Source organism: Sphaeramia orbicularis, chromosome 5 (genome assembly GCF_902148855.1).
Source record: "Sphaeramia orbicularis chromosome 5, fSphaOr1.1, whole genome shotgun sequence".
Classification (NCBI taxonomy): Eukaryota; Metazoa; Chordata; class Actinopteri; order Kurtiformes; family Apogonidae; genus Sphaeramia; species Sphaeramia orbicularis.
In genome coordinates this window covers 31792398-31819811 of record NC_043961.1, presented here as the reverse complement: position 1 = coordinate 31819811, position 27414 = coordinate 31792398, and the positions used below count along the sequence as shown (strand labels likewise).

General features: G+C 39.2%; 1 protein-coding gene across 6 annotated transcripts in view; it reads left to right on the top strand.

Annotated features, from left to right (window-relative positions):
• erc2 (ELKS/RAB6-interacting/CAST family member 2) overlaps window positions 1-27414 on the top strand; it is a 47994-nt gene that overhangs the window by 13538 nt on the left and 7042 nt on the right. Inside the window, exons 3-19 of one of the 6 annotated variants that reach the window (XM_030133450.1) lie at window positions 3000-3023; window positions 4235-4669; window positions 4991-5065; window positions 9015-9170; window positions 10052-10219; window positions 10856-11023; window positions 12511-12648; window positions 13364-13504; window positions 14356-14496; window positions 15541-15576; window positions 17182-17384; window positions 19425-19547; window positions 21396-21407; window positions 21815-21938; window positions 22701-22861; window positions 23597-23744; window positions 26342-27003. In XM_030133450.1, the coding sequence (XP_029989310.1) occupies window positions 3000-3023; window positions 4235-4669; window positions 4991-5065; window positions 9015-9170; window positions 10052-10219; window positions 10856-11023; window positions 12511-12648; window positions 13364-13504; window positions 14356-14496; window positions 15541-15576; window positions 17182-17384; window positions 19425-19547; window positions 21396-21407; window positions 21815-21938; window positions 22701-22861; window positions 23597-23744; window positions 26342-27003 (2915 nt within the window). The remainder of the gene's footprint in view (window positions 1-2999; window positions 3024-4234; window positions 4670-4990; window positions 5066-9014; window positions 9171-10051; window positions 10220-10855; window positions 11024-12510; window positions 12649-13363; window positions 13505-14355; window positions 14497-15540; window positions 15577-17181; window positions 17385-19424; window positions 19548-21395; window positions 21408-21814; window positions 21939-22700; window positions 22862-23596; window positions 23745-26341; window positions 27004-27414) is intronic. The other 5 variants (XM_030133452.1, XM_030133453.1, XM_030133451.1 and 2 more) reach the window with 5 other exon arrangements.

Sequence of the window (27414 nt, the reverse complement as noted above, 5' to 3'; positions counted from 1 at the left end):
CTGAAATATACAAAGAAATAGCTGCTAATGACAGAAACCAATATAAGTTAAGTTCCTTGAGAAGGACGTACAATAAGATGAAGTCATTAAAAGAAAACTTTCAACTTCAACTTTATTTATCCTTAGAAAGGAAATAGATCTCAAATTGTGATAATAATGACATTGTGATGAAATACTATATTTCTATTAGTTAATGAAGATGACTGATAATTATTACGGCAATGTGAAATTAGTGGAATTAGCTAAAGTAATTCCAATAAGGAGATTAGGTAACAGGTATGTTAGGAGGTAGTTGCCCGCTGTGGGATTGAGTGAGGAATTAGAACTAAAATGAAAACGTGGCTCTGTGTGTGTGTGTGTGTGTGTGTGTGTGTGTGTATTGCTGGGTTTATGAAAACAGTACTACAGTCATGGCCAAACATTTTGGGAATGACACAAGTTTTGTTGTTTGTTTTTTTCTCCATAAAATTTCTTGCTTACATTTTGTTTTGTTTTGCTTTTTATTTCCATGTGTTTCTGAGGTACACTGAAAAACAATTAGAAGAATTCTATAGGTTTCAAAGACTTTGATTGACAAATAAATCACATTTAAGGAAATAATTCATTTTGTGCCATTCCCTAAACTTTTGGCTACGACTGTACATACATACGCATACATTATTTGGTAATTTGATGTTGTCTTAAAATCTGTCTCTTTTTAACTATAGACAGTGACTTTTAACTTTTCTTTTACTTCTGTTGTGATTGTATTGATATTTGTGTGTTAAATAGCCATAATAATCAGCAGTGGTCCCCAGAATAATACCAAATCTGAGAAGACATTAATGTCCACTAGATTTCAATCAAATACAGTCAGTTGCTGACACATTTATTTCTTTATTTTAAAGATTCATCCCCTGAGACATCTTGTACCAGATTGTTTGGCAATCCATCTTAAAGATGGAAGTAGTGAATAGACTGAGCTATTGACAGGCAGACTGAGCAGCAAAGTATTAAGAGCCATGCAGGGCTAAAAACTAGTGGTGCAGATTAAAGCATATGTGTGCATGTTGCAGATTTACTGTAGCTTTTGCACTGTGAGGCGGATTTTGGAGGGAAAAAAGAGCTACTTGTCTATTGTGGCTCAGAGGGATTGTGTTTCTGCACAAAAGGATTTATGACAGCCAGTTACCCCTGGGTGCTCCAGGTGTCAGTTAGAGCATGGAACACTGCAGCTCAACATCACTCCTTGACTTTTGTGAAACCTCTGAAAGCTCATTTTCAGGATATGTAACGAAAAAGAGTCTTTCTCATGAGGCACAGTGACCACATTGCCAGTATGCGCTGAGTCATGACTGACTCACAGGAACTGGTGTAGTTCTGCTGTGGCTGAGGGGAGGGTGGGCTCCAGAGGAAAAGCCTTATAGTCATTTTAAACCACAGTGCAATTATGCAAATGGATTCACTGGACTGCCTCCTGTAGTTTAGTTCTGAGATGGCAGGTTATTGATCAGCAGAGAGAGTGTACGGATTAGGAAAGGAGGAGCGAGTGTCAGGTGAGATAAGAGAGACAAGCGTGGACAGGAGAGGAAAATGTCTGTCCACTGGTTTCAAAGAACATATATTTTCCCTGTGTTGTAGTAGTAGTAGAAAGTAGTAGAAACCAGGCACAAGCAAGTTAATCTGCACAGGAAGCTATTCTGTGTCAGTCATTATTCATGACGATAGGTTAACTGTACTCACTGTTAGATTTAATATATCCTATAATGATTCATTTTCTCTGTACATGACAAAAATTGTTCTGCATTTACTATTATTCCACATGTGAAGTGGAAAATCCTCTTTATGTGCTTGCTGTGCAAAACTGATTTGTGATCTCTAATCTAGTCTGTCTGTAATTTTAGCACATTTTCACTCATACATCATTTGTTTATCTATAAAATGTTATATTTACTGGCTTATGGCAGTGTGTGTAACTGCAACTGCAAGTTGTATTTGTGAGCTGGAAGTGGGAATATGAGCAGCTGACAGCATGTGAATGGGAATGAAAAAAAAATTACATTCAGTGTGAAATTGAGAATTTGAGGTGTATTGGGTGGTTTCGTGTTACTGGACCAAATGGCATTGACTCACATTAGAGAGTGTGACCAAAACTGTTAAAGATGGCAGCATCAGGGCAACACTATGTGGCTCTCTCTGCTCATAGAAATACTGCCCCCTGATGGTTGGAAGAGCACATGACTCACATGTAGCCTACATGGTGTAAAGTTGATGGTTTGTAACAGTGTTTTTAAATGTTCTTTCTTTGTGATTTTTGACTTTGACTCTACACAAAGATGTATTTGCAGAGTTTGACATTTTGAGGGTGTCCTTTTATTTCTCTGGTAGAACATTTCTTTGTTCACACTGAAAATTTTCATGATCGAGTTTTACATTTGGGATATGGAAAAGCTGAACATATGTATCAGCGAAGCATTTAGGCTTCAAGAGATGAACCTTAGAAATTTTCATCATTTAATGAAAGTGAAATAATAAAGGTTGTTTAGGTTGTCATAGTTGTTTTATTTAGCCTTCTACCATAACTGAAGGCAATCTATAGTGCATTCCTTCTGCTCTAAATTAAATCATAGTAATAGTAGTACTTCGCATTATTTCCTAATGACAATACTTTATTTACAGTAAGGGCACACACATCTTCTATTAATGTTTATACATATACTAAGAAAAATAACTGAAATCTGTTTTATGATCGATACATGTAAAGTATCATTTTGTACCTCATTTTCATCTCTTTCCAGGAAGGTCATCCCTCTTAAAAATATTTAATCTGCTGGTTTAATGTAAATAAAATACATGGTGCTGACTGAGGTCTGATGAACCAGCATCAGGACTGACTCACAGGTGGCTCTCATTAGATGCTCATTGGTTTGTGTTGGTCATCCATCTCTGTTTCCTCATGCTCTGACGCTCTGTTTTACCATACATTTGTATTTTCTGTTCATTCTGCCCATGCTCTGCAGCTGCTGGATGCCAGGAGAACAAAGGTTTGTCCCTATGTTTGCACCACGTGTTGTGTGCACAACATAGAGTCGCCTTCAGTGTGACGTGTATTTTCAGACACCTGGCAATCCCTTTGCACCAGGCGACCTCCTCTCCTATAGATCCAGTGAAATATTTACAACAGTTCAGCCTGCCCCCTTGTTCTGTGAACCCAATCAACCCAACAATCTTCATCTGTAAAATTATAAAGAGTGATTAGTTTGTTTAATTAAGTCACTCCAAATGTGTCTGGTGCTCCATTTCCCTGTAGTTCCACTATCCCTACAACCCCAAACTGCCTGTGAAGTGGATTTGAAAATATGTTTCCTCCTCTCTAAATCCTGACTGGGTCATTTTCTGGACATGGATTGATGTTGGTTTCTCTGTGGAGACATCTACTGGGGAAACAAATCAAAAGACATGAGCAAACCTGAATCAATCAATGACAGAAACTTGATCTTAAATATTGTTCCCCTTAAACTCCCATACAACTGCACTCAATTAAATATGCAGTAGGCTTTTTATTTGATTTGATTCTTGATGCACACAGATGTACAGTCACAAACCTGGCACACAGTGACGGGATGTGAAAGAGAAGATCCATCTGTCTATTCATATTCACTGATAGATATGGAGCGTCTAAATAATAATTGCATACACAGTTTTCATGTGTGATACTTTGTACATTTGCAGATTACATGTCCATTTAATTTTAGGCTATATGTCTTAAGTTTAGAACTCCATATTTTTTTGTGACCTTAGGCTGACTGTCAGAAAGCAAACACCTCTGTCTTATAGGACAGCACGTGGCTGATCCTCTGCTTTATTATCAAGTTACCTTTAATAACCTCCAATAACTATCATTAACCTTCATTTTTTTCAACTCATGCAAATAAAGGCAAATTAGCTTTTCACAGAACACAAATAAATGAACCAGTCTGACAGCTTGGATACACAGTATATTCTGTAGTTAATAGAAAATGACTCTTGCCAACATAATGTTTTTGTCCAGAGATTCCATTTTTACATCATGATTTTACAGTAAAGCTTCTAAAGGTATTCAAACATGTTCCCCTTGTGTAGCATTTTTCCTCTAACCGTGTGCTCAGAAATGTTTATGTGTGGTTACCCCCAAGTCAGGTGTTGTGAAAACCTTGTCATTGTGTTAATGTATTTATAGGAAAATGTTCAATAATATTTGTCTGAAATTCATCAGCATCTCCAGATGACCATCCAGGCTCTGCAGGATGAGCTGCGCACACAGCGAGACCTAAACCACCTGCTGCAGCAGGAGAGTGGAAACCGGTCCGGTGCAGAGCATTTCACCACCATCGAACTGACGGAAGAAAACTTCCGTCGACTGCAGGCCGAACATGACCGACAGGCCAAGGAGCTCTTCTTGCTGAGAAAGACACTGGAGGAGATGGAGCTGAGGATCGAGACCCAGAAACAGACACTTGGTGCCAGAGATGAGTCTATTAAGAAGCTTTTGGAGATGCTGCAAAGTAAGGGGCTGCCCCCTGGGCCGGGCAGGGCATCTGAAGAGGAGGAACAGGAGAGAGCCAGGCGTATCGCAGAGGCTGAGGCCCAGCTTGGACATCTGGAGGTCATTCTGGACCAAAAGGAGAAGGAGAACATTCATCTACGAGAGGTATGTAATAACATGACGAGTACTGAGGAAGAATGATGAAACTTACTGTCTTAGACTTAAAGCTGAGTGCATTTTATTTTACGGTCACTAGAGGGCAATGCTGAGTGTCACATGGTCTCTGCTATTACTGATTTCATTTTACTTCTTGTTTATGTCATGTACAAAATCAGCACAGCTCAGCGCATATTGTGCATGAAAATCTACAATTTTGCAGGTGTCAAACATATGGTTATGAGGTTACTGTTTGACTATTTGATCCTTCTTGCAGTACAGTCTATAGAATACTGACACCTCATTTTAATGTTTTGCTATTTTTGTAAGGAACTGCACAGGAGAAATCAGCTGCACCAGGATCCAAGCAAAACCAAGGCCCTGCAGACCATCATAGAGATGAAGGTAAGACCTTTACACTCTCCCTAGAATACACAGCTTGACTATAATCACATGTTGTCATTCATCACACCATCATATCCTTATTATATATAAAAAAAATATTTGACTAATCAACAGTGCATTATTGCATTACTGTAACAATTAATGTTACATCCAGCTGTGATAATCTGTGTCATGACTTTTTATCGGTGAGGTTGTAACTCTTACTGTGTCACTGCATGAAAACCCTCCTGTTGCAGTGTCTGTCTGTAGTAGATACCAAAGATATGTGTTCTGTTGATGTGTACTGGTCTGCAAAGGCCTTGTTGTGTGTTAACTGCTGCATATGTAACCTGACACCTGTGCTGGTGTGTGTTTAACTGCATCTGTTGTTGTCATTGTAAGCCTAAGCAGCTGAATCAGTAGTAAACTCATTCACTCAATCTTCTCACTCACAGACATGCACACACTGTGTATCTACTCACATAGCAGTTGTGTAAACATCAACAAGAATCAATATTACTGTTCAACATTTCAACTAAAGTGGGTCACAGAGCAGCAGCAGTAACACCAAACTGAGACATAACAGTTTCATATGAAACACTGCCTCATACAATGTCAGTAGTTAAGTCTTATGCAGTACAGATAATCTGCACATGCCTTGTTTCAGTTCATGTTTTTCAGTGAACATCAAAAAATCCTGCAAATCTTAATTTCAATTATTTATCAAAGTTTGAATTAAAGACACCACACTTGTGAGTCACAATATGTGGCATATGCAGATGACATCTAGACTTTTTCATTTCAGGCAGAAGTCTTATTTAGCCATTAATTATGGACTGACATACATTTGTGTTGGTGGTGACTCAGCACAAGTGATGCTCCAGAAATGTCTGACAAAGCATGACACAGACGGTCCCTCGAGCAGAGCCCAAGATTCACAACATGAATGAGCACGGAATGAACGAAGAAAACAATTTTGCTAATGCAGGAGGAGGCTGGAGAAGTGGAGGAGATGATTTAGAGGTTTGTCAAGGCCAATGTGGAAAGAGCTGATGTGATGTAGTGAGCATAGCGCAGGCTGAATGAATGAGCGCTGGTTCAGTTTTAAGGCATCAATTGAGGTGGGACAGAATGAACTCATGAATGGATCAGAAAAGGGCTTGTGACTAAATCTGAGGCTGGTTCAAGGGCTGATGGTAAAGGCCTCAAAACTGTAACTTTGAATGATTAAGGCAAAGCATAACAATGAAATGCTCAAAAGCATTGGATCGTGCAGATGAACACATGAATGTAATCTTTTTGTTAGTATCATTTTGAAGCCAGTAGGAAAAGTTAGGACTCATTTACACATGGGAACAAACAGGAAATACTTTAGACTGCGTTTTTAGAAAGATCATACCCACCATCATCAACCTGTGTTGCTTTTAGTTTTGAGTTCTGCATATTCACATACATTCACATTCAGATTAAGATGAGTATAGCTAGAATATGCAAATATACTGCAAAAAAGGGAGGAATTTCAACACGTTTTGGGGAAATTAGTCACAAAATGCATTTCTTTGGAAGAAATTTTAAAGAAAATAAATTTAATGTGGCTTAATAATATATTCCAGCTAATATTTATCTAACAATCTTAAAGAATGGTTTGTATAATATCCCAGCAGAGGACTGGTTTCTCTGTGCATTCATATTTTAATCATTATACACAACAAAACTTAAAAAACTAAACTAAACTACAAACAAATACAATATACAACCACAAGTGACAGCTATACCAATACATTACATAACACTGAACACTGACGAATATTATATATAACACATAAGCCATTAGGGGATGTAAAACACAAACTGTATTTAGAACTTATTCAGTTAAAGTAATCCTTTTCATTCCTACAATGCAATATACTTGACCTGTCAATACAAAATAATCTCATATAGCCTATTGCCGATCATTACTAGTCTTTATTAACTACATATATCTAATATAGGAACACTCCTCCAGACTTCATCCCAAATCAGATTATGTTCATAGTAGCCAGTGATGTAAATTAAACTTCTCGATCTAAGAATGGTAAGACTATCTTATATAACTGTGTTTGCTTGTAATGAGCAGAGTTTGTTTTATTCATTTGCATATTTTTCTGTTCCTTTAATCAAATGTTCCACCGCCTGGAGTATTCTAGGTTTATGAAGTCAAGAGTCATGTAAAATGTGCCTCATTTGCAGATTTTTTAAAAACTTAATACAGCTGTTTATATGGAAGAGTAGCTTCTGTCATGTGGAGCTGTGGAGTTACAGGTCATTTAGAAATTGGCTTAAGAAACATTTTAGGCTGCATTTTTAAAGACCGCACCCACCACCATCTAATTTTACTGATTTTAGCTTTGCATATTTCCCTTTCCATACGTCCATATTCCCCTTTTTAAGACAACTGCAGCCAGATTATGTAAATATTCAAAATGCAGATGTGATTATAATCAGTTCTGTTGGTGTGAAAGACTTGTTGTTTGACAGCTGCATGTGGCAGTGGATAAATCAGGCCCATCCAGCTCCTGAACCGCTGTACTGCTGAACACACATCAGCCTCACTGCAGAGGCCTGACATCACTTCCTCAAAATAAATCATGACATCATCGCAGAGCTGACACAGCCCCTCTCACTTGGCTGGATTGGCGGTGTGCAGGCCCCAGCCTCCGCTGGTGTGGTCATGTGACATCTTTGCTCTGGGATCCTGATGATTTGCATACAGAGCGAGGGAAGACCCGCCTCCTCCTGTGCTGTGCAGGAAGCCCCTGCATCTCTCCCCTCTCCTCCTCTCTCCCTGCTTCTCTTGTGGTGTGTTGATGCTGATGGAAGCATGAATAATCCTCCCTCCCTTTCTCCCCTACATCCCTCCCGCCCTCTCCTCCTCACTCACCAGAGACAGTGCACAGTATATAGCCTGCCTGCTGCTACCATGGAAACAGGTGTGGTTGTTTATGACAGTGAGAGACTAGTATGCAGGGAGATAGATAGAAAGAGAGGCACAGAGAGAGAGGGAAAGAGAGATAAAGAGCAAGATTTACTGATCAGGTCGATGTGCCAGTGATTACATGTGGATGGAATAAAATCTCTCTCCTGTTAAGGTACGGTGTCTTGTATCTGTTGCAGCGATCTTAGTTCATTGATGTTCGTCTTGTAACACGGAGGGTGAGGTGAAATGCAGCGGCAGGGTGAAGTGCATGTACATGTGCAGTGCTCATGCATTAACCCCACAGATCCATCTTTGGCAGCCTATCATTCCTCATTATGATACGTTACCCATGTTCCTCTGCAGTGGGTTAAGACTGACCCTGCTAACGGCCACAAGTTCATAAGTTCAGAGCCACTTGGAGTAAGGAAGGAGAGACACAAAAACAGTCAAAGACAGGAAGGAACAAGGTTGCTCTATGCTCTGCTGGAGAGGGAGATGGACCATGGCTAATCTTAAAGACGTTGTATTATTTATTTAAAAAGCCGTGAAGCTAAAGCTGCACTCACAGTCGCAGTCCAGAGACTGGATTCTGCATTGATCTGCAAGCAACTACGACAAAAGCTACTTTTCTTCCTTTACCTCTGCATGTTCCTCTCTGGTCCTGGCTGATCTCTTCGTGCTGCATGTGTGCTCAATATTTCCCAATGGTGATTAATCCTCTGAGATGCTGCAAGGAGCTGGGTAGAAAGCTTCTGATTTCACCGACAGATACTGCAGTTGCTCTTAGCCACACCAAAAAGCTTCTTCCAGTCTTTCTTTATCTCACTATATCGCTGTATTGATTTTCTTCCTCCTTACACTCTCTGTCCGTTTAGCCTGTGTAAATGTATTGTTGCTGTCAGCCTCTTTTTGTATTTTCTGGACTCTGCCTCTAGTTCAGGTTTATTTGCACTGTGCAACTTGTGGACATGCTAATCTGGATTTTGAGGTGTGTCTCTGCATGTTTGTGTGCAGGACACCAAAATTGCCTCTCTGGAGCGCAACATTCGAGACCTGGAGGATGAGATCCAAATGCTGAAAGCGAACGGCTTACTGAACACAGAGGACCGAGAAGAGGAGATCAAACAGATGGAGGTCTACAAGAACCACTCTAAGTTTATGAAGACGAAGGTAGATGCTTCCTTCACTCTGCATGCACACATAGAGGGACTAAAGCTGTTCACCTAGACTAACACAGCTCAGATGGAGTTGTTTAGGGTATAGCTAAACCTGTGCAGTGAGCAGAATACTGAATGAAGCTGATGTGCCACGGAAATTAGCTGCTTTAGCATTTAGTGTCATCTGCAAAGTGTTTCGTTGGCAACTATCTGACAGACCAGTCTCTGCAGTTTTTTGAGAAGAGTGCAGCGGCCAGGATACCAAAAGTGGTAAAATCTGCAAATGCATTCTGTGGCATTTTAAAGTGCTTAATTGTGTTGATGCATTTCAAAAGTTGATACATTTTTCTGCTTCTAAACACAGTTGTTGTGCTCATTATGTAGATTATACTCCTTTTCCAAAAATGCACCATAAGACAGAATTTCAGTTGAATCGTATTTACAGTTGAGGTTTCTGTCTGTGCTGTAGTATTTTGCTGCGTGCACTCTGTTTGCTACAATATGAAGCCTGCATCACACCTATCTACCACCTGAAATCGTGTTTAGGTGTAAGTCTCTGGCTCTCTCCTGGGCTCATATATCTCCCTGGAGCTTTGACACTGTGTTTACATCCTGCTCCTCATATTAGTCGACCAGACCAGTTTTGTTATTCTATTTTTAGAGCTCTTTTCATCAATCATGAATAGAGATGATGTATAATATATGATGAATGCAGGGGAGTCAGTCCCAAATGCATTTTTAATGAGAGAAAAGCATGTTGATGAAAATAGTGCAAAAGCTGTACTGACTCGCTCACTGTTCAGTTCAAAGTGTTTTTTTTTTCCACTCACACGCACAGACACACTCGGCATGTCGTGATGGGAAAACATTAATTTCTGTCTCACGTTTCCACAGATTGACCAGCTTAAGCAGGAGCTGTCAAAGAAGGAGTCAGAGCTGCTTGCTCTGCAGACAAAACTAGAAACCCTCAACAACCAGAACTCAGACTGCAAACAGCATATCGAGGTGCTCAAAGAGTCTCTCACTGCCAAGGAGCAACGTGCTGCCATCCTGCAAACAGAGGTAGTGAAAGAAAACCTTAAGTTCTGCTGCAGATGCACACAGTAAATCAACCTAACAAGCATTAAACAGGGATGTTCAGTGTACTGTCACTGTTCATCACAGAGCATCAAAACATCTGTGTCTGCTGTGTCAGCATTATGGTTACATATTATTGTAATGCAGATCACTGCTATGAAAATAACTACAGGCTCAGCAGTTGTGTGTATTTTCTAAATTTATTTTATTTTTTGCTGTTGCATAGGGATTAAATTAAGATGCATAAATACATGAAAGCAATGGTTCTAAATTTAAAGCTTTTTGTTTGATTTAATGTGGATTTCTTTACTGTTTTGAGTATTATATAATTACAGCTAAGCATAACACATTATTTGGATCATCCACTCACAGAGAGCGGTTGAAACATTTTTAATAGCATATTAGTCGAGATTCAACTATTTTGCTTTTCCTGTAAATTAATGGTTGCATCATTTATTTTCATTATTCAAAACTGTGCTGAAATGATTATTATATAGGAAAAATAAACAGTTGAAATGAATGGAATACTCTGTAAACTTTCTGTAGGTGGAGTACCAAGTGAAGGTTTTTAAAGTCATTAGGAACTTCCTCTGATGTGTTATTGGTTGTGTTATGCTTCAGGTGGATGCTCTACGTCTGCGTCTGGAAGAGAAAGAGTCCTTCCTTAACAAGAAAACCAAGCAGCTGCAGGACCTGACAGAGGAGAAAGGCACTCTCGCTGGAGAAATCAGGGACATGAAGGACATGCTTGAGGTCAAGGAAAGAAAGATCAACGTCCTACAGAAGAAGGTGAGAGTCATCTGAAGAAAAGTGCATCGTTTGAGTGAGTATATGTGGTCTTGAAGGTGGGAGGACTTAGTGGCACACATGAAACTTGACTTGAACAAAGAGTACAGCTAGTTGTTTTAGAGATTCTTATGTCCTAAAGTAAACCAGTTGCCCTCTGGAAACACAAAGTAGAGTGGTTACTCTCTCCATTAAGGGTGAGTGAGTCTCTGTTGCTCTCAGGGGGAAAGTGTCCATAGAAAGACAAGCAAGAAGATATTTCTGCCTCAGTGGCTCGAGTGTGAGAGCTATAAATACTCAGAGTGTTACTCTCTCTTCTCTCACCCCGACCTGCTCACCCATTCCCTTTGCATTTTTTCTCCTCTCTTGTGCTATCACACCTTTTCTCCCTCACCTATGTACACTTGTCTCCTCCTGGTTTACAAATGCATATTTTATTATAAGGGTCTTATTTGGCTGTGTATTTCTGTTGTGCCCATTGTGAATATGCAGCCAATTAGATCAGTGCACATAAATTCATACTTTAAATCACAGGTGTCAAACATGCGGCCCGGGGGCCAAATCCAGCCCGCCAAAGGGTCCAATCTGGCCCGTGGGATGAATTTGTGAAATGCAAAAATTAAACTGAAGATATTAACAATCACTGGTGTCAAAATCATTTAAATTAGGTTCCACATACCGACACATACAGTCCGATTACAGTTAGATTTCAAGTGGGTCAAACCAGTAAAATATTGTCATAATAACCAATAAATAATGACAACCCCAAATTTTCTCTTTGTTTTTTCGGTGTAAAAAAGTAAAATTACATGAAAATGTTTACATTACCAAACTATACTTTTACAAAAAATGTGAATAACCTGAACAAATGGAAATGTCTTAAGAAAAGTAAAGGCAATTTTACCAATATTCTGCCTGTTACTAAATGTTTTATGCAATTGTACTGCACATGTGTAAATGATAAACTGATAAACCGAGGCATAATATTGTTAAAATTGCACTTGTTTTTCTTAAGACAATTCAAGTTGTTCATGTTATTCAGATTTTTAAGGAAACGTTGTAGATGTAAACCTGATCATAATATAATTTTACTTTTTTCATTGTTATTATTTCACTGGTCAGGCCCACTTGAGATCAAATTGGGGTGAATGTGGCCCCTGAACTAAAATGAGTTTGACACCCCTGCTTTAAATGATTATGGTTTTACATAGGTCTGGACATTATCTGGCTTCTTCTTCTTCTTCCTCTTTAAAATTTAACATATTTTTAGGATCCTTTGGGATGGAAAACAGTTTGTTGTAAAGCCCCAGAACATTTAGAACTCTTAAAATGATACTTACTTGTAGAGGGTTTTAATTATCAAAACCTTCTGTAATATCTCAGTCCAGGTATCATACCAACTTTGAGCATAGATGTGTTTTCGAGATCCTCATAGTCACCTCTGTTACTCTTTTTTTTCTTTCTCTCTGTACCACCACTGCCTGAGTCAGATAGAGAACCTGCAGGAGCAGCTGCGGGACAAAGACAAGCAGCTGGGGAACCTGAAGGACAGGGTCAAGTCCCTACAGACCGACTCCAGTAACACAGACACTGCCCTGGCCACACTGGAGGAGGCGCTATCGGAGAAGGTACAGCAGAGCATTGTGGTCAAATTCAGCTGAAATGGAGATTTACTGTTCAATTAACCCATAAAGATCCAAACAGCCACTGGCGACCAAAACATCTACAGATCTAATATGTTTAATAGCTTCTGAACCACTTCTCCTATCAATACATGTAAATAATTGGTGTAAAATGCAGTTCATCATCTTTTCACGGTCATCAGATATGACCCACTTGGACATTCAGAGGCTCCATAGTTACTGTGGAAACACCGTCATCTTCTACAACATTGATTCACCAGTAAAACCTATGGAGTTGGATTAATGACAGTGGATGTAGATGCTTATTTTTGTGTTCAGTTATTGATGTCTTTGCTTAAAAAGTCACTTTTTTTTTTTCCAGTTTTCATTGTTTTTTAACATAATAACCCTCAGCTTTAATGTGAGCTTCAATGAACATCTACATAATCAAGAAAATACATGATTTTCACTAAAAAAATGCAAAATACAGGGGATAATATTATAAAAAAAAAGGTAATAAATCATTTAAGAAAGGTTAAATCTAGAGGAAAATTAATCTGGGAACTGGCACAAAAGAACCACTGGGCCTTTATGGGTTAAATCACTTCTCTTACTTGGGTGTCCATTTCAGTGTGAGCTTTGGGGTCTACCATGTTGACATGAATTACATGAATTACATGTATTGCGCTGATGACTGGCCTTGTTTTGTTGTGTGCATTAGGAGAGGATTATAGAACGTTTAAAGGACCAAAGAGAGAGGGAAGACAGAGAACGTCTGGAAGAAGTGGAATCATATAAGAAGGAGAATAAGGATCTCAAAGAAAAAGTCAACAGCCTACAGATAGAATTAACAGAAAAAGAGGTCAGCAAAGTTTATGTTTCTATCCTATACTTTACTATCGAGCATGCATACCTCTTTAAACCTTAAAGACATAAACAGCAGCCAACAATTAAAAGCATCTACTGATCTAACATGTTTAATGACTTTTGATCCACTAATCCTATCAATACATTTAAATCATTCAGGTAAAAATGCAGCTTTTTTAGTTTTTCACTGGCATCAGACATGCACCACTGAATCACCAATAAAACATCTGTAGTTTGACAAATGATGGTTTTAGACACTTGTTAATGATATGGTTTGATGAAAAACTCAAAATTTTTGCTGCTTTATCTGTTTTTATATAATATTATCTTGGGATTTACTCTGATGTTTTATGAACCTGTACATGATCAGTAAATTAAATCTATGAAAATACCAGATTTTCACTGAAAAATGCAAAATGCAGAGGATATTATTAGAAACTAGAAGCACTCGGAGAGCGCAGACCTCCGCCAAGGCAGATCAGTGGCCCCCCCACCCCTGATCACCACCAAAATTTAATCATTTGTTCCTTATGCCAGTATCAACATTTCCTGAAATTTTCATCCAAATCTGTCCTTAATTTTTTGAGTTATCTTGCACACAGACAGACAGACAAACAGACAAACCAACGCCGACAAAAACATAACCTCCATGGCGGAGGTAAAAATGGTGATAAATCAGATGGGAAATGTTAAATTGAGAATAACTCAGTACAAAAACATTTCTAGTCTTTAAGGGTTAAGTAACGTTCACATAGAACAAAAATGCTGTAGTACTGTATATGATGTAGAAGTCGTGCCCTCTGTCACTATGGCCTTCAGTAATGTGTGCTGTCTGTCCACTTGCAGTCCAGTCTCATTGATCTGAAAGAGCATGCTTCATCGCTGGCATCTTCGGGCCTTAAAAAGGACTCAAAGCTCAAGTCACTGGAGATTGCAATTGAGCAGAAAAAAGAGGAGTGTAGTAAGTTGGAGACACAGTTACAGAAGGTAGGTGTGCATCTCAATAGCAAAATCTCTCATATACACTCCATTCAATGTGCAGATTCATTCAAACAAGGAATCACAAATCTGAGTATTATACATTTTGTCAGTCTCCTCATGGATTTTACGTAAACATTTTTATAACAGTGTACCAAAGGAATTAATCATATAGTAAATCACCATTTCTCAAGCACTGGACTCAGTTGTGTGGTAACTCACTAATCTGACACTATCATACAGCATTCATGCTATACAAATGTATAGTACATTCTTTGCTGTGATAATCATGTACAAAGATGAGATTGTTATTGTCTGTATCAGTAGTGAAAATCACTAACATTTTACAGCTACTAAATGTTATAAAGGTTTGTGCTTTTTCTAAACTGTGTCAAGCTTTTCTGCTCTGACTAGAGACAGCAGAGATGTTCTTCATTAACTGCAGTGAACTGTAGATAACAAGTAAGAACTCTGTGTCCACTGTGAGGAATTAGTTCACTGTAAGTCTCCAACCAAAACAAAAAAGTTTTGATTTAATACTGAGTCTGTCAATAACGGGATTGTGCATTATTTTAGCAGAGGAAAACATCATAAACAGAAAACAAATTGTTGAAATGTTTAATCGCTAATTAAGTTAATTCCTGTTTGAAAAATATCATAGTTTTGTTAATAATGCTGTAATCTGGAGTCAAACAGAGATGTGAACTTGCCTTATATGACAGACAGTTAATTAGGATAATAGCTGCCATCGTGCTTTCATGCACTCCTTGGTTAGGCTGCTGGGAGCAGACAGTCCATTAAATACCCACTCTGCCTCGTCCTCTTCATAATCCACAGTGTAACCATGTCTGCTCCTTCACATTTGTCCCTGTTGTTTGTATTTCCTTTAACCACTAACAACATGTGTTGTACTGAGACTCATGTTACTGCTCTGTCAAACATGCACTGTAAGATGTCTGATCCTGCTGTTTTCTCCTCTGGCTCAAAGTAAAACCTAACACTTACTCTCCCGGGTCTCCACCTTCCTCAATCCTCCCTGTGTTTGTAATGTAGCAAGCTGAGCATCTATTCAGTCAGATGAACAATCCTGTAAGTCCCTCTCTTGAGCTGTCCGAGGCACATATTGAAAGCATGAGGACACTGATTACTCTGTGAAATATGCTGGATGGTGATCGTGTCGGCCCCAAGCACACGTCCTGCTTTCACCCAGCCACCCAGATGCATGTTGATCATTGCGCTGTACTGATATTAAACGCTTTATACTACACTCGGAGTCCTGTGCAAGATATTCACTCTTTGTGCTTGTGACATGTGGTGCAATCAGTGGAACATAGTTTATTTTGTGAGTTGGAATTTAAAATACACAAAAAGTGCAATGTATTCTTGTCAGAAATATCTTTTAGTTTGTGTATTTTGTTTTTATGTGATAGGTTTGTTTAGCTGCAGTATAATTTGATGGAAGTTTCTCATTGGGGAAAAGGGGTTCTGCGCGAGACATTTTTAAGACGTAGTAATAAATCTCATCAGTGCTTTGAAATGCATGTGGAGATGAGAAAAAAAAGTAGTTTCCCTATTACAGGAAAGTTCTAAAAATACCACATTTTATAGACACCAGTGAAGGTAAATGATAAGAGGCATATATAAGTAATGAAAAGTGCAACACCTGCAATCAGCAAAACATGTCAGCAAAATTTAATTTAAATTGCCTTGTTGGAAGTAGCAAAAAGTGTTGTTAAACAGAGCAATTTTAATTATTTCATGTTGAAACCTCCCATGCGTTCTGAACGGTTTTATTTATATATCACCATTTAATCACTGGAAATACTCTCAAGCAAACAAGTCGCTCCTCATGCTTAAAATATGACACTTATCAGTATCCAACAGATTGACTTGGCTCATGTTGCTGCTATCTTTCCATTCTTTTCACTGACGATCGCAAAGACTGTGCAGCTTTGTTGGGTGTGCATGATACGATGGACCGTGTTGCATGTTGTCTAACTGTCAGTGTTGCCACGCTTCTCTTTTGTCTCTATGGTGCGGTTAGCTGCGGTCTCAGCCGTGGTCACAGATCGCTGTAGTGTTTTCGGTGGATGCTCTTCTTGGCTCTGTATATCTCTTGCACTGTCGCGACCTGTGTTGACATGTGTGGCTGCAAATTGTCTTGAAGGTGATGTGTACCGCTGATGTGATTCATGGAGAGTTACAAATTGTCTCAATAATGGTGAGATTAGTCCATATTGACCAAGCAGTAGAGCTGTGATTAATTCCTGGCAGATAACCAATGAGACAGACTTATGATTTAGCATTTTACTGCTTGTAATTTGTTATTCCTCTGGCTTATAAAAGTGTTGTACAAACAAACGACACAAAAGCACACACATACACAGTCTTGTGTTTTGCATACTCACCAAATGTGCAAAGTCACTGGGAGTCTCAGAGGGCTGTTAAATGGAGCTAAATAATAGCTCTGTTAAAGCTAATGAGCCAGCACCAGTAATGATGCCCTTGTCCACAACATTTTACTCTGCTTTATTCATTCAGAAAGAGTGGGAGTGAGCGAGGGTAGTAGATAATATAAGACAATGATGGACTGCAATGTTGTGATTGTATCTTTCTGTAGTGTTGACATGATAATCTAGAATCTTGTGTTAACGTTTGCACACATGTTTGTCTTTCTCTGGTGTGCGCATGCAGAAAGCTCACGAGGTAGAGCAGCAGTCCGGTTCCAGAGGAAATCCAGAGTACGTAGACCGAGTGAAACTGCTGGAGAAGGAGGTGAGCTACTACAAGGATGAAGCCAGTAAAGCTCAGACCGAGGTGGAGAGGCTTCTGGATATCCTGCGGGAGGTGGAGACCGAGAAGAATGACAAAGACAAAAAGATTGCTGAGTTGGAAAGGTATTAACTCCCACTGTACATAGAAGTGACGCTAACGGATGTATTCAAAGACATGTCACCTTTAGTTCATGTTAACACACTTTTTTATGTTATAATGTACGTGTGGGGCATTGTAGGTTTGGTTCTTTGCAATTATTGTTTAACCCACGTGGAAATATATATCATAGCTGACAATAGTTGGACCTGTGTGTTTGAGTACACCGAGTCTTCATAGAACTCACTGAAACACATATACTGATGAGCAAAGAATAAACCACCCTATCTGAAAATTTCACTTGCTATTCAATGCTATTTGTAAAATATAATATAGTCCAGAAACACTGAGTTATTTACTGGGTTGTGTTACCAAATGACATTGTGCAAGAAAACAGAAGTTTTTTTTTTTTTTTTTCTCAACAAAGTGCATTTTTCAGGTAGGAGGTTTTGTTTTTCAGCCATAGATATGCTCTTTAAAGGTGATTAAACTGATTTTGGTTAAAGCTTCAGTATTTTATGTGTCATTGGGGAAAAAAGTCATAATAACCTTTAAGAATTTTGTAATCCACGTGTTCTGACATAAAACAAGTCTTCTGCACTTCCTGTTGACTCTTACTTTCAGGTCTTTGAAGTCTAGCACTGGAACAATTACAGATGTTTTCAGAGACGGAGGGTGTTGTAGACAAGTGATTGACAGTTGTAATGGCTAATCACTGTCAGTCAATCACAGTATTTCCACTGTGCAGATTCTGGGCACATGGGAGATGCTGCCTCTCAGGGCTTGATGGCAGAGCTAGTTTTGGTGCCTAAATCCAAGCACAATTACTGAAAACTGAAAAAAAAAAAAAAGAAGGAAATTAATAGGTCATAATTTCCCTCAGGACACAAACCTGAGTCTCTTCGATGAAAGTCCTGTGTACAGCCCATTCATCCACAACACCCTCCTCTACATGTGGACTCTACATGTGGACTTTCATTCTTTATACTGGCTTCACCTGATTTTCTAAAGCTCTTCTGCCAAAAGCCCTGAAGGCTAACTTCTCCCAGTGACAGACTGTGGTCCGTAACAAAAGCAACACGTCAACTACACTACCTGTGATATTTTGGCTTCACTTTATCATAGGAGCATGAAACATTGATGTGTTGTATATCTTTATATCATTATATTTAGTATGTGCCTCAGACTGTATAAAAGGAACAGTAGCACAGTGTTACATCACCCACTTTTTTTTGACCCCTGTTTTCTTTCGTGTTTATCTTTTGGCTGCTGCCATCTTGGCTTTTTGGAGCCATAGATAAGGAGATCAGTGCCATTTATTTTCCTTAAAATCTTATAAATGGAGCAATAATTTACAAAAGGACTACCAGTGCATTCATTCATTCATGACTGACAACAGAATTACTCCTGGGAAATTTCATTGACATACAGTAGTGAGTTTTTAGAGAGGAGCCAGGCCTTTTAGGAGCCAGTGGTAGGATAGAGGTGTTCTTTTCCTGATTTCTGTCCACTGTCACATTAATAAGACCATATAAATAAAGATGGTGGCTTCAATGAGGTCAACAGTCTCCTTACTGGATGCTTTCACTTGAATTCAGATGTTTTTGTTTGTTTTGTTTTGTTTTTAATTTGGAAACCATACTCAACATGAGAGACAAACCTACTGTAAGACCAAGGCAAAAAGTTGTTGCTGCCTGAGAACCACACATCTGCCACACATGATAGTTTTCTACTACAAATAGGGTCCCGAACTCTTAAAACCAGCTGTGTTTTCTCCTCCCAACCAATGATAGGGACCATTTCGTTTCAGTGTCATGCTGATTTGTTAGTGGTGTTTGATTAATTAAGTGTTCTTGTCCTTCTTTGCCATCTTTACCCACTTTTTCTGCCCTGTTCTCCCTTCCTGCTTCCGTTTCATGCCCACTTCTCCCTTTTTATACCCTCTACCACTGATCACTTCAATCCTCCGTCTTTAACCTTCTTTCTTTTCCTTTCTCTTATTCTGTTTTTTCAACCCTAAACCATTCTCCTTGCAACTGTTTCTTTGTTGTGTCCCTTGACACTAGTCCCCCTCCCTCTGCCCCTCGCCCCACCCCTCGTCCCAGTGGCAGAGCTCCCCCTGACCCGCTCCCTTCTGTGTCCGCTGCTCCCCAGCAGATAGGGGGCATGGTGTGGGATTTCCTGGGAAAGTGAGTGCTCTGCCCTGGCACTTCAGCTCGGCTGCGTGGTTTAAGTCTTCGACTGCGACTGCTGCAACTGCATCTGGTTCCACCTGTGTGCCTGGGTCTGCTTGCTGTCTGAAGGATTCACAGATCTTTGCATCACATTGAAAGGCTTCAGTTTTAGTCACTGGTGTTAATGTAGCAATGCACGTGATACAAAGATCTGTGGACTATGGTTTGTTTTAGTTTTTCAGCATGTGTTTGTCTCATTATTATCTTTATGTGAATGTGCCATGAATGGTTTTTGTTCTGTTTGTGAGTGAAAATGTGTGTGAGAGAGCCAGATTTTATATTGCATGTGCATTTTTTTTAGAGCTGCATGTTGCAACCAGCATTATCAGCCATCTATATTTTCAGTGATGACAGAATGGGATATTGGGATATTATCAATTTAATTACATGAGTAATTTTACAAATGTGACTAATGTATTTGTATTATAATTAACATGAAATACAAACCTTAAAAACTAAGGTATGTACTTCAGAGAGATTTTACAACCATCAGGCCATCATTCTGAAATATATGTCCCAATTGTGGACATATATTCAGCAATATTCATTTGATTTCCTGAATAGTAAATGTTACTTTGAGACCTGTTATAGCTTGTTTCTGTAAGGTTGTATGGTAAAGTCACACATTAGCATTTGTCCACACATCAATAATATTTCACAAATAGCATAATGCATTTCCAGTCTTAACTGTATATACTGTATAACACTTAAATACATGCTAGATTGTAGTGAAAATCATGCCACAGACTCAGTGTTCAAAATAACCTCATAATTATGTTTAATATGTGTGATTTTACCAACTGCTGCCACTTGTTGTATGATTTTGTTGAATTACTATACTTGCAGTCCCTGTGTCCTTTGTTGAAACCTCTCAGTGCACATATGCACACTAACACACATGCAAACACACACATACACAGCTTTTGTGTCTTCTTGTGGTGTTGGCTGTTTGTGTAGCTTGTGTAGAAAGTCTGTCCTTAGAGCTGAGGCCTCCTCCTGCCATGAGCACGCTTCCCCTGCTGATTCCAGCCTCCCATCTACTGCCTCACCCTTAGCCACCTTCCCCTCTGTACCTCACCCCTGCACCTTCAAACCGTATGTCATCCCAGTGACATCACTTGACTGCCCCTCTCTTTTCAAGTGGTCTTTCCCAGCTTCCTCCCAGCCCCCCCCCCCCACCTACCCTGCCGAGCTTGCTCTACCAGATACTAAGGGAAATGATCAGCCTAGCGGCCTGCATGAATAGAGCTGCTGTGTTCCAGGTCTACACGGGCTCAGTGAGTGAGGTGCTGTAGTAGGTAGGGTCTTCGCTGAACCCTCTGTCCTGAAGTGTGTCAGTTCAGTCAGGTCTCTTCTGTCTGACCAACCCTGCATCCATAACTGATTCTCTCACTCTTTTTGCCCACTTGGTCAAACCACTGTTGGCTCTCCCACCCTTTGCTCTGCACTAAAACCTGTCCTCCTCCCTTCTACTTTTGCCTGGCTGATTTTTGCTTGTCTGACTGCATGTCTGTGAGTGCCAGACTTGGCAGCAGATGCACATGGTTTCATGTCTTCAGAGAAGGTGCATCCTGCATTAGCTGTGTCAGGCTGCAGGGCAGCGGCTGTCACAGGCGCCTTTGTAATCTCTCAGTGAACACACTGTGATCTCCTCTGGGTCCTCTGTATTGTTTTTTCTTGTGGTTGTTTCTTTATTTTATGGTTCTAATGTCTCTTTTTTTTTTACTTTTTCTTTTGTGTGCTCTCGTCTCTTCCACTTTTCCTATCATCTCCTTTTATACCTTTTCCTCTCCCCATCTGCAGTCTAGCTCCCAGGTAAGTAAAGTCCCAGCCCTGATCGCTCCCCCATCTTGACCTCTCCCCATGCTAATTCTGGTGCGTCATTTCATCTCTTCTTCAATGTTAACATGAAGCAATCAGTTCATCTGATGTCTCATGTCGTGTTGGCGAACTTATGGTATTTTGAAGCTTGAGTCATTCAAAATTAACCTAACATTGTTCGTTACACTGTTCTATTTGTTTGTGTTTGATGCTTTTTGTTGTGGTATCTGGTTATGTGATATACCCTACTACTCTACATACATCTACTAATATTTTAAACTTTAAAAATAATAACAATGCATTTTGTGCTTCTTCATGAGGTAAATGGTATAATAACTATAAAGTTAATAAGTTAATAAGGGTAATTGGCGTGAAAACTCTTTGAATTACTTGTTTTGCAGACAAGGAGGTAAAGATCAGACAAAGAAGGGTCCAAACATCAAACTCGGACCCCAAGGGGACAAGAAAGGCCTGGGACAGGACCCCCGTAAAGATGGCTCCATGGAGACTGGCCACCATCTAAAGGTGCAGATAGACTAATAAGAAATGATTACTTCTGTTGATTTGACTGTATGACTTATGTATGTGATCATGTACAGTGGGCTGGTCATTATTGTAAAATAATACCTGTCAGGGTTATGCAGTGATGCTGGAGTTGACCTGGTAGGGCTTTGTATTATTGCAACAGTGATTACTTTGCTGTGCATTGTCACTTTTTAGACAGATATGAATGATTGTATGAATGAATGAATGAATGAATTAATAATTTGACCACCAATGTTGTGCAAAAGTTATTTATAGATGATCTCCACACTTTATGATCACAGCTTTGCATAATACACTGGCACAACACTGTTATGTACAAAACTGTTATCATTAATATAGTTATTCAGTCAAAAAATAACCAAACTAACTTTACAGTTGCCACCAAACTGACAACATTTAATCTAAGTAGCTGATGCAGTTTGGGCTTCATCAGACTAAATGGCGTGAATACATGGCTCATGTACATGTCTTCATCTGAGTGATCAAATATTCAGTTTGAATATGTCATTGCATTGCAATTTATGACATCTTTGCAATGTGTTGTTTGGACTTTCAGAAACAATGAAAATACAAATTATTAGTCAGCTTTAGTGCCCAAAGCAACGGTCTGTTATTCATAGCATCGTCTACAATAATGAAATAACTGACCATAGAATCGTTTCATTTAAATCATGTATTGACATAAGTCATGTAATAATTTAAGGTGAGATGTTTACATGTGACCTTTGTGCTGTCTGTCAGCTGGAGGAGCTGATGAACACACTGGAAAGGACGAGGCAGGAACTGGATGCCACGAAGCAGCGTCTGTCATCCACACAGCAGTCTCTGCAGGAGAGGGACACCCACCTCACCAACATGAGACAAGAACGCAGGAAACAGCTCGAGGAGATCCTGGATATGAAGTTAGTGCCACCCTCATTACCGCCTGAAATGTATTCCACATTCATAGTCATTCATAGGTTAAATTCCTCCCTAAAATATCCACCTACACCTGCAATTGGTGAAATGATGCTGTAAGGCTTGTGTTTAGTTTAAAGGGGTTATATTTTGCTAAACCCACTTTTATTAGTCTTTGGTACATTTATTTTTGTATTTGGGGACCCTAACAGTTCAAAAGGTTTGAACCCTCGAGGTGCTTCAAAGTTATCTTTATATTGATTTTGGCAAAAATCGAGTGGATTTCTGCAACCTGTTTTATTCCTTCTTAATTTGTTGTGTCCATAACTAGTTATGTTACAACATTTGCATATATAAGGTCAAGACTTCTGACAAACATTTCACAGAGTACAGAGAAATGGGGCAGAGCAGCACGGTCAACAACCTGGAGGGGGTGGGGTGTGAAGTGGCTCATGTGCATTTAAAGGGCCAATTCTCAAAATGACATTTCTGGTGTCATTACTCAGAAATAGGGTTGAAGATGGACCTGTGGAGTTGAATTAATGAAGAATTCAGACCCAAGCATAGCATTTACAGTTTATGTAGACCACAGGGAAATGTTTTAAAATGCATAATGTCATTTAAAAAAGCAAAATATGACCCCATTAAGAAACTTCATGAATTTGCTTTCCTACACTTTATATCATTCATTTGTCGCTGCTTCTTGCTTAATACCATATTGTTGTTTTGTTCATTTTTAGACAACAAGCTCTTCTGGCAGCCATCAGTGAGAAAGATGCTAATATTGCTCTACTGGAACTGTCTGCCTCCAACAAAAAGAAGACCCAAGAGGAGGTTCTGGGTCTGAAGAGGGACCGGGACAAACTGATGCACCAGCTCAAACAACATGTTAGTACTTGGGCTTAATGTCAAGGAAAGACCTGTCTGTAGCTGGTTACCATGGCGACGTTAATCAAAATGAAAAATATTCCTGCTCCAGGCAATGAGACTTTTTTTTCCTCTTCATCTTTAATGGTTACAACATGTACAAGGCTGCTGTTCCAAATGTAGCATCTGATAGTTTTGCAGTGTGAGTCAGCGATTTTGTTATTTATTTTTTTTCTAGATTTTTCCACTCAGACTATTACATTTCACAAGCAAAACTGGTCAGCTTTTTTTGGTGCCATTCATGCTTTTATTGATGGTATTCATCATTTCTACAGCACATGACTGAGGGCAAATCACTGCATATTTCTATTAATGAAGCGTTCAATGTGTGATGAAAATTTAAGACCTTCTTAAGGCAGCTCTAAAATAGCTGCAAGTGAAGGCAAATCTAAAACAAATGAAGTCTCCAGCATTCAGGTCTAAGTCAAGTATTTGGTCTTTAAACATAAATCTGACTTCACTTTAAGTCTCTACGCTTAGATGTATAATTTACTTCATTCTCGCTGTATGTAACCTATGCTGCTAAGTCTCAGTCAAGTTTTACCACAACTACTGAACAAAATCTGTTAAAAGTGACAAAAATCATGCTCAAAGTATTAAGATGTATTCACGCTAGACTTAGTTTAATGTATTAATCTTATGTAACTGGATCCTAACATAATATTAGTATAGGGGAGGTGGCACCAAATAACATGAGACTAAATGAAATGAGCTGCTATTTTGTGTTTTTGACCAAATTACAGATTTCTCAGATTTAATTACAGATACATAATAAGTACATAAGTCGACAAAATGTATATCATAGGACCAGACATATTTAGATATTAATACTGAAGTTTAATGTTCCACTTCCTGTTTCTTAAATGTATGTACTTAAAAGGTTTGGAAATCTTATGTGGGTAAAATGGAAGCAGAGTAATAGGGTCCAAATCAAAGATGTATTTTACAGGTAATTAACACTATTTCATAATAACGGGCATTTGTTTTATTATCTTACATGTTTTTAACTCAGATGAGATTTGTATTGTGAGAGCTCACGAGAGTTTGTTGCTGAGGATGAAATAAGTCTCAAACCAAATCACTTTTCTCCTCAGCCATGTGTTGGTGAAAAGTCACTCTAATGAAAGAATGATCACGAGATGTGTGGCTTGTGAAAAATGAGTCCAATATCAGACGGGCGAGTTTAGAGAGAAACAATTGGGTTAAATCTGTGAGTCACATTATTTTCTCCTATTTGAAGGAGTGGAATGAGGATCTGCCGCAGTTCACCTAAAAGGGAAGAACAGCAGAGAAATCACTAACACTGAACTCGTGTTATGTATTGTAGCTTTAAATACAACTTGACAAAGCTGTCACAGCTGAACCACACGAATAAGATGAATATCCAAACCCATGACAGAACGTGGACAATTCATCAGATGTGCATTAAATGGTCAGAAGATCTGGTAACACTATATAATAAGTACACACTATGAAGCATTAGTTAAGCATTAACAAATACTGAATTCATCATTTATAAAGCATATTTCTGACACAAATACTCATTAATATATGGTTTATAAGCACAGTTATAAATGTTCTACTAATCATTCATAATCATTCATCATTCAATCATGCAGTTTGTTTTAATAATCCCATGTGCTGTGTCGTTCCTTTGTTAGAATAACTGAAACTTTTCTGAATATTTAGACATTGCCAACCTTTAAATCTCATTTGTAAATGCTTTAGAGGACATAGACAGTGCACACTTTAGATGAGCTCACACCATATACTTAAGTAATGAGTAGTAAGTGCTTTATAACTACCTGAAATAATGAATTCCTGTATTATTAAGTGTTTATAAGACATCTATTGGAAAATAAATATGTGAGTTTGTATAAAATACCCACTAAAATATTCACTAACCATTAGTACATGTCCGAATAGTGTATGTGCGAGCATAAATGCACATCAAAACTGGTTTGTAAGTGATGCAATTCAAAATTTTTAAATACTGAATCCATAATTTCTAAAGTATAAAAATACAATCATTAAGCATATTGTAGATGAGCTTATTAATGATGAGTAAAACCTTTATAACTGTGCTTATAAACCATATATTAATGAGTATTTGTGTCAGAAATATGCCTTATAAAGGATGAATACAGTATTTGTTAATCCATAACTAATGTTCTAATTAATGATGAGTAAAACATTTATAACTTTATTTATAAACCATATATTAATGAGTATTTATGTCAGAAATATGCTTTATAATGATGAATACAGTATTTGTTAATGCTTAACTAATGCTTCATAGTGTGTACTTATTATAAAGTGTTACCGAAGATCATTTTTTGGCAAATACAGACATGAATCATCATCTGACAGCATTAAAGGTGTTTTTGTATTGTTGTTACTAAGGCCTTAATTATATGTAATTAGATCTTCCTGTCTTGATGCTCATCAGACAGATATTTGCTTGGTTAAACAGTCACTGGATGCTCATTATGATGAAAATGTTGCAGTTTCTTCTCATTGAATCATTGTCACGCTGATGTTTTTCCTTTTTTTCACAGACACAAAGCAGAATGAAGCTCATAGCCGACAACTACGAAGACGAGCAATATCATCCACATGGTCCTCACCACCCCCAGTCTCAGCCCCCACACCCCCAGCCTCAGCCTCAGCCCCAACCCCAGTACCCCCACCCTCCCCACACACAGCAGCCTCAGTATCCACACGCCCCACACCCGCAACACCCACAGCACCCACAACACCCACAACACCCACAGCACCCTCAGCATCCGCAAGCGCCCCCACAGCACCCACACCCCCAGCAGCCACAAGCACAGTACCCCCACCCTCCTCACCAACAGCACCCCCAGCAACATCCTCAGCACCCGCAACCACCGCTCCAGCATCAGCAACATCCACGGCCTCCACAGCCCCAACACCCACATCAACAGCACCCCAGCATCCTCCGCAGCACCCACATGGGCATCCCCCGCCGCAGCACCCCCACCCTCAGCACCCACACGGTCCTCCCCAACAAGGCCCCCACCCTCAGCATCCGCATCCCCAGCACCCTCAGCACCCTCAACACCCACAACATCCACAACACCCTCAACACCCACAACACCCACACCACGGCCAGCATCCACGTCACCCATCCCCACACCATCGTGGAGGTCCGGCTCGAGGACCTCCACACGCTGGTCACCGCCCCTCCCCAGACCAGGTCAGTCTTCTGCTTCATCTGTGTTATTACATCATGCTTTAAACACTCTGTTCTGTTTAGGTCTGAGCTCATTTTACAATAATGTGCAGATATATTCTGTTTTTTTCACTCACAGAGGTTTAAATGTTCAATCACTAAGGTTTGCGTGTGTGTTCAAGTGAATCTCTTACACCCATGTAGAAGAACTAGGTTGACTACTCATGGAGTCCACTAATGCCAATGAACTAAAGAGTTTAGAACAGGGGTGTCAAACTCATTTTAGTTCAGGGGTCACATTCAGCCCAATTTGATCTCAAGTGAGCCAAACCAGTAAAATAATAACAGTGAAAAAAGTAAAATTATATTATGATCAGGTTTGGATCTACAAAATTTTGTTAAAAATTTGAATAACATGAACAACTTGAATTGTGC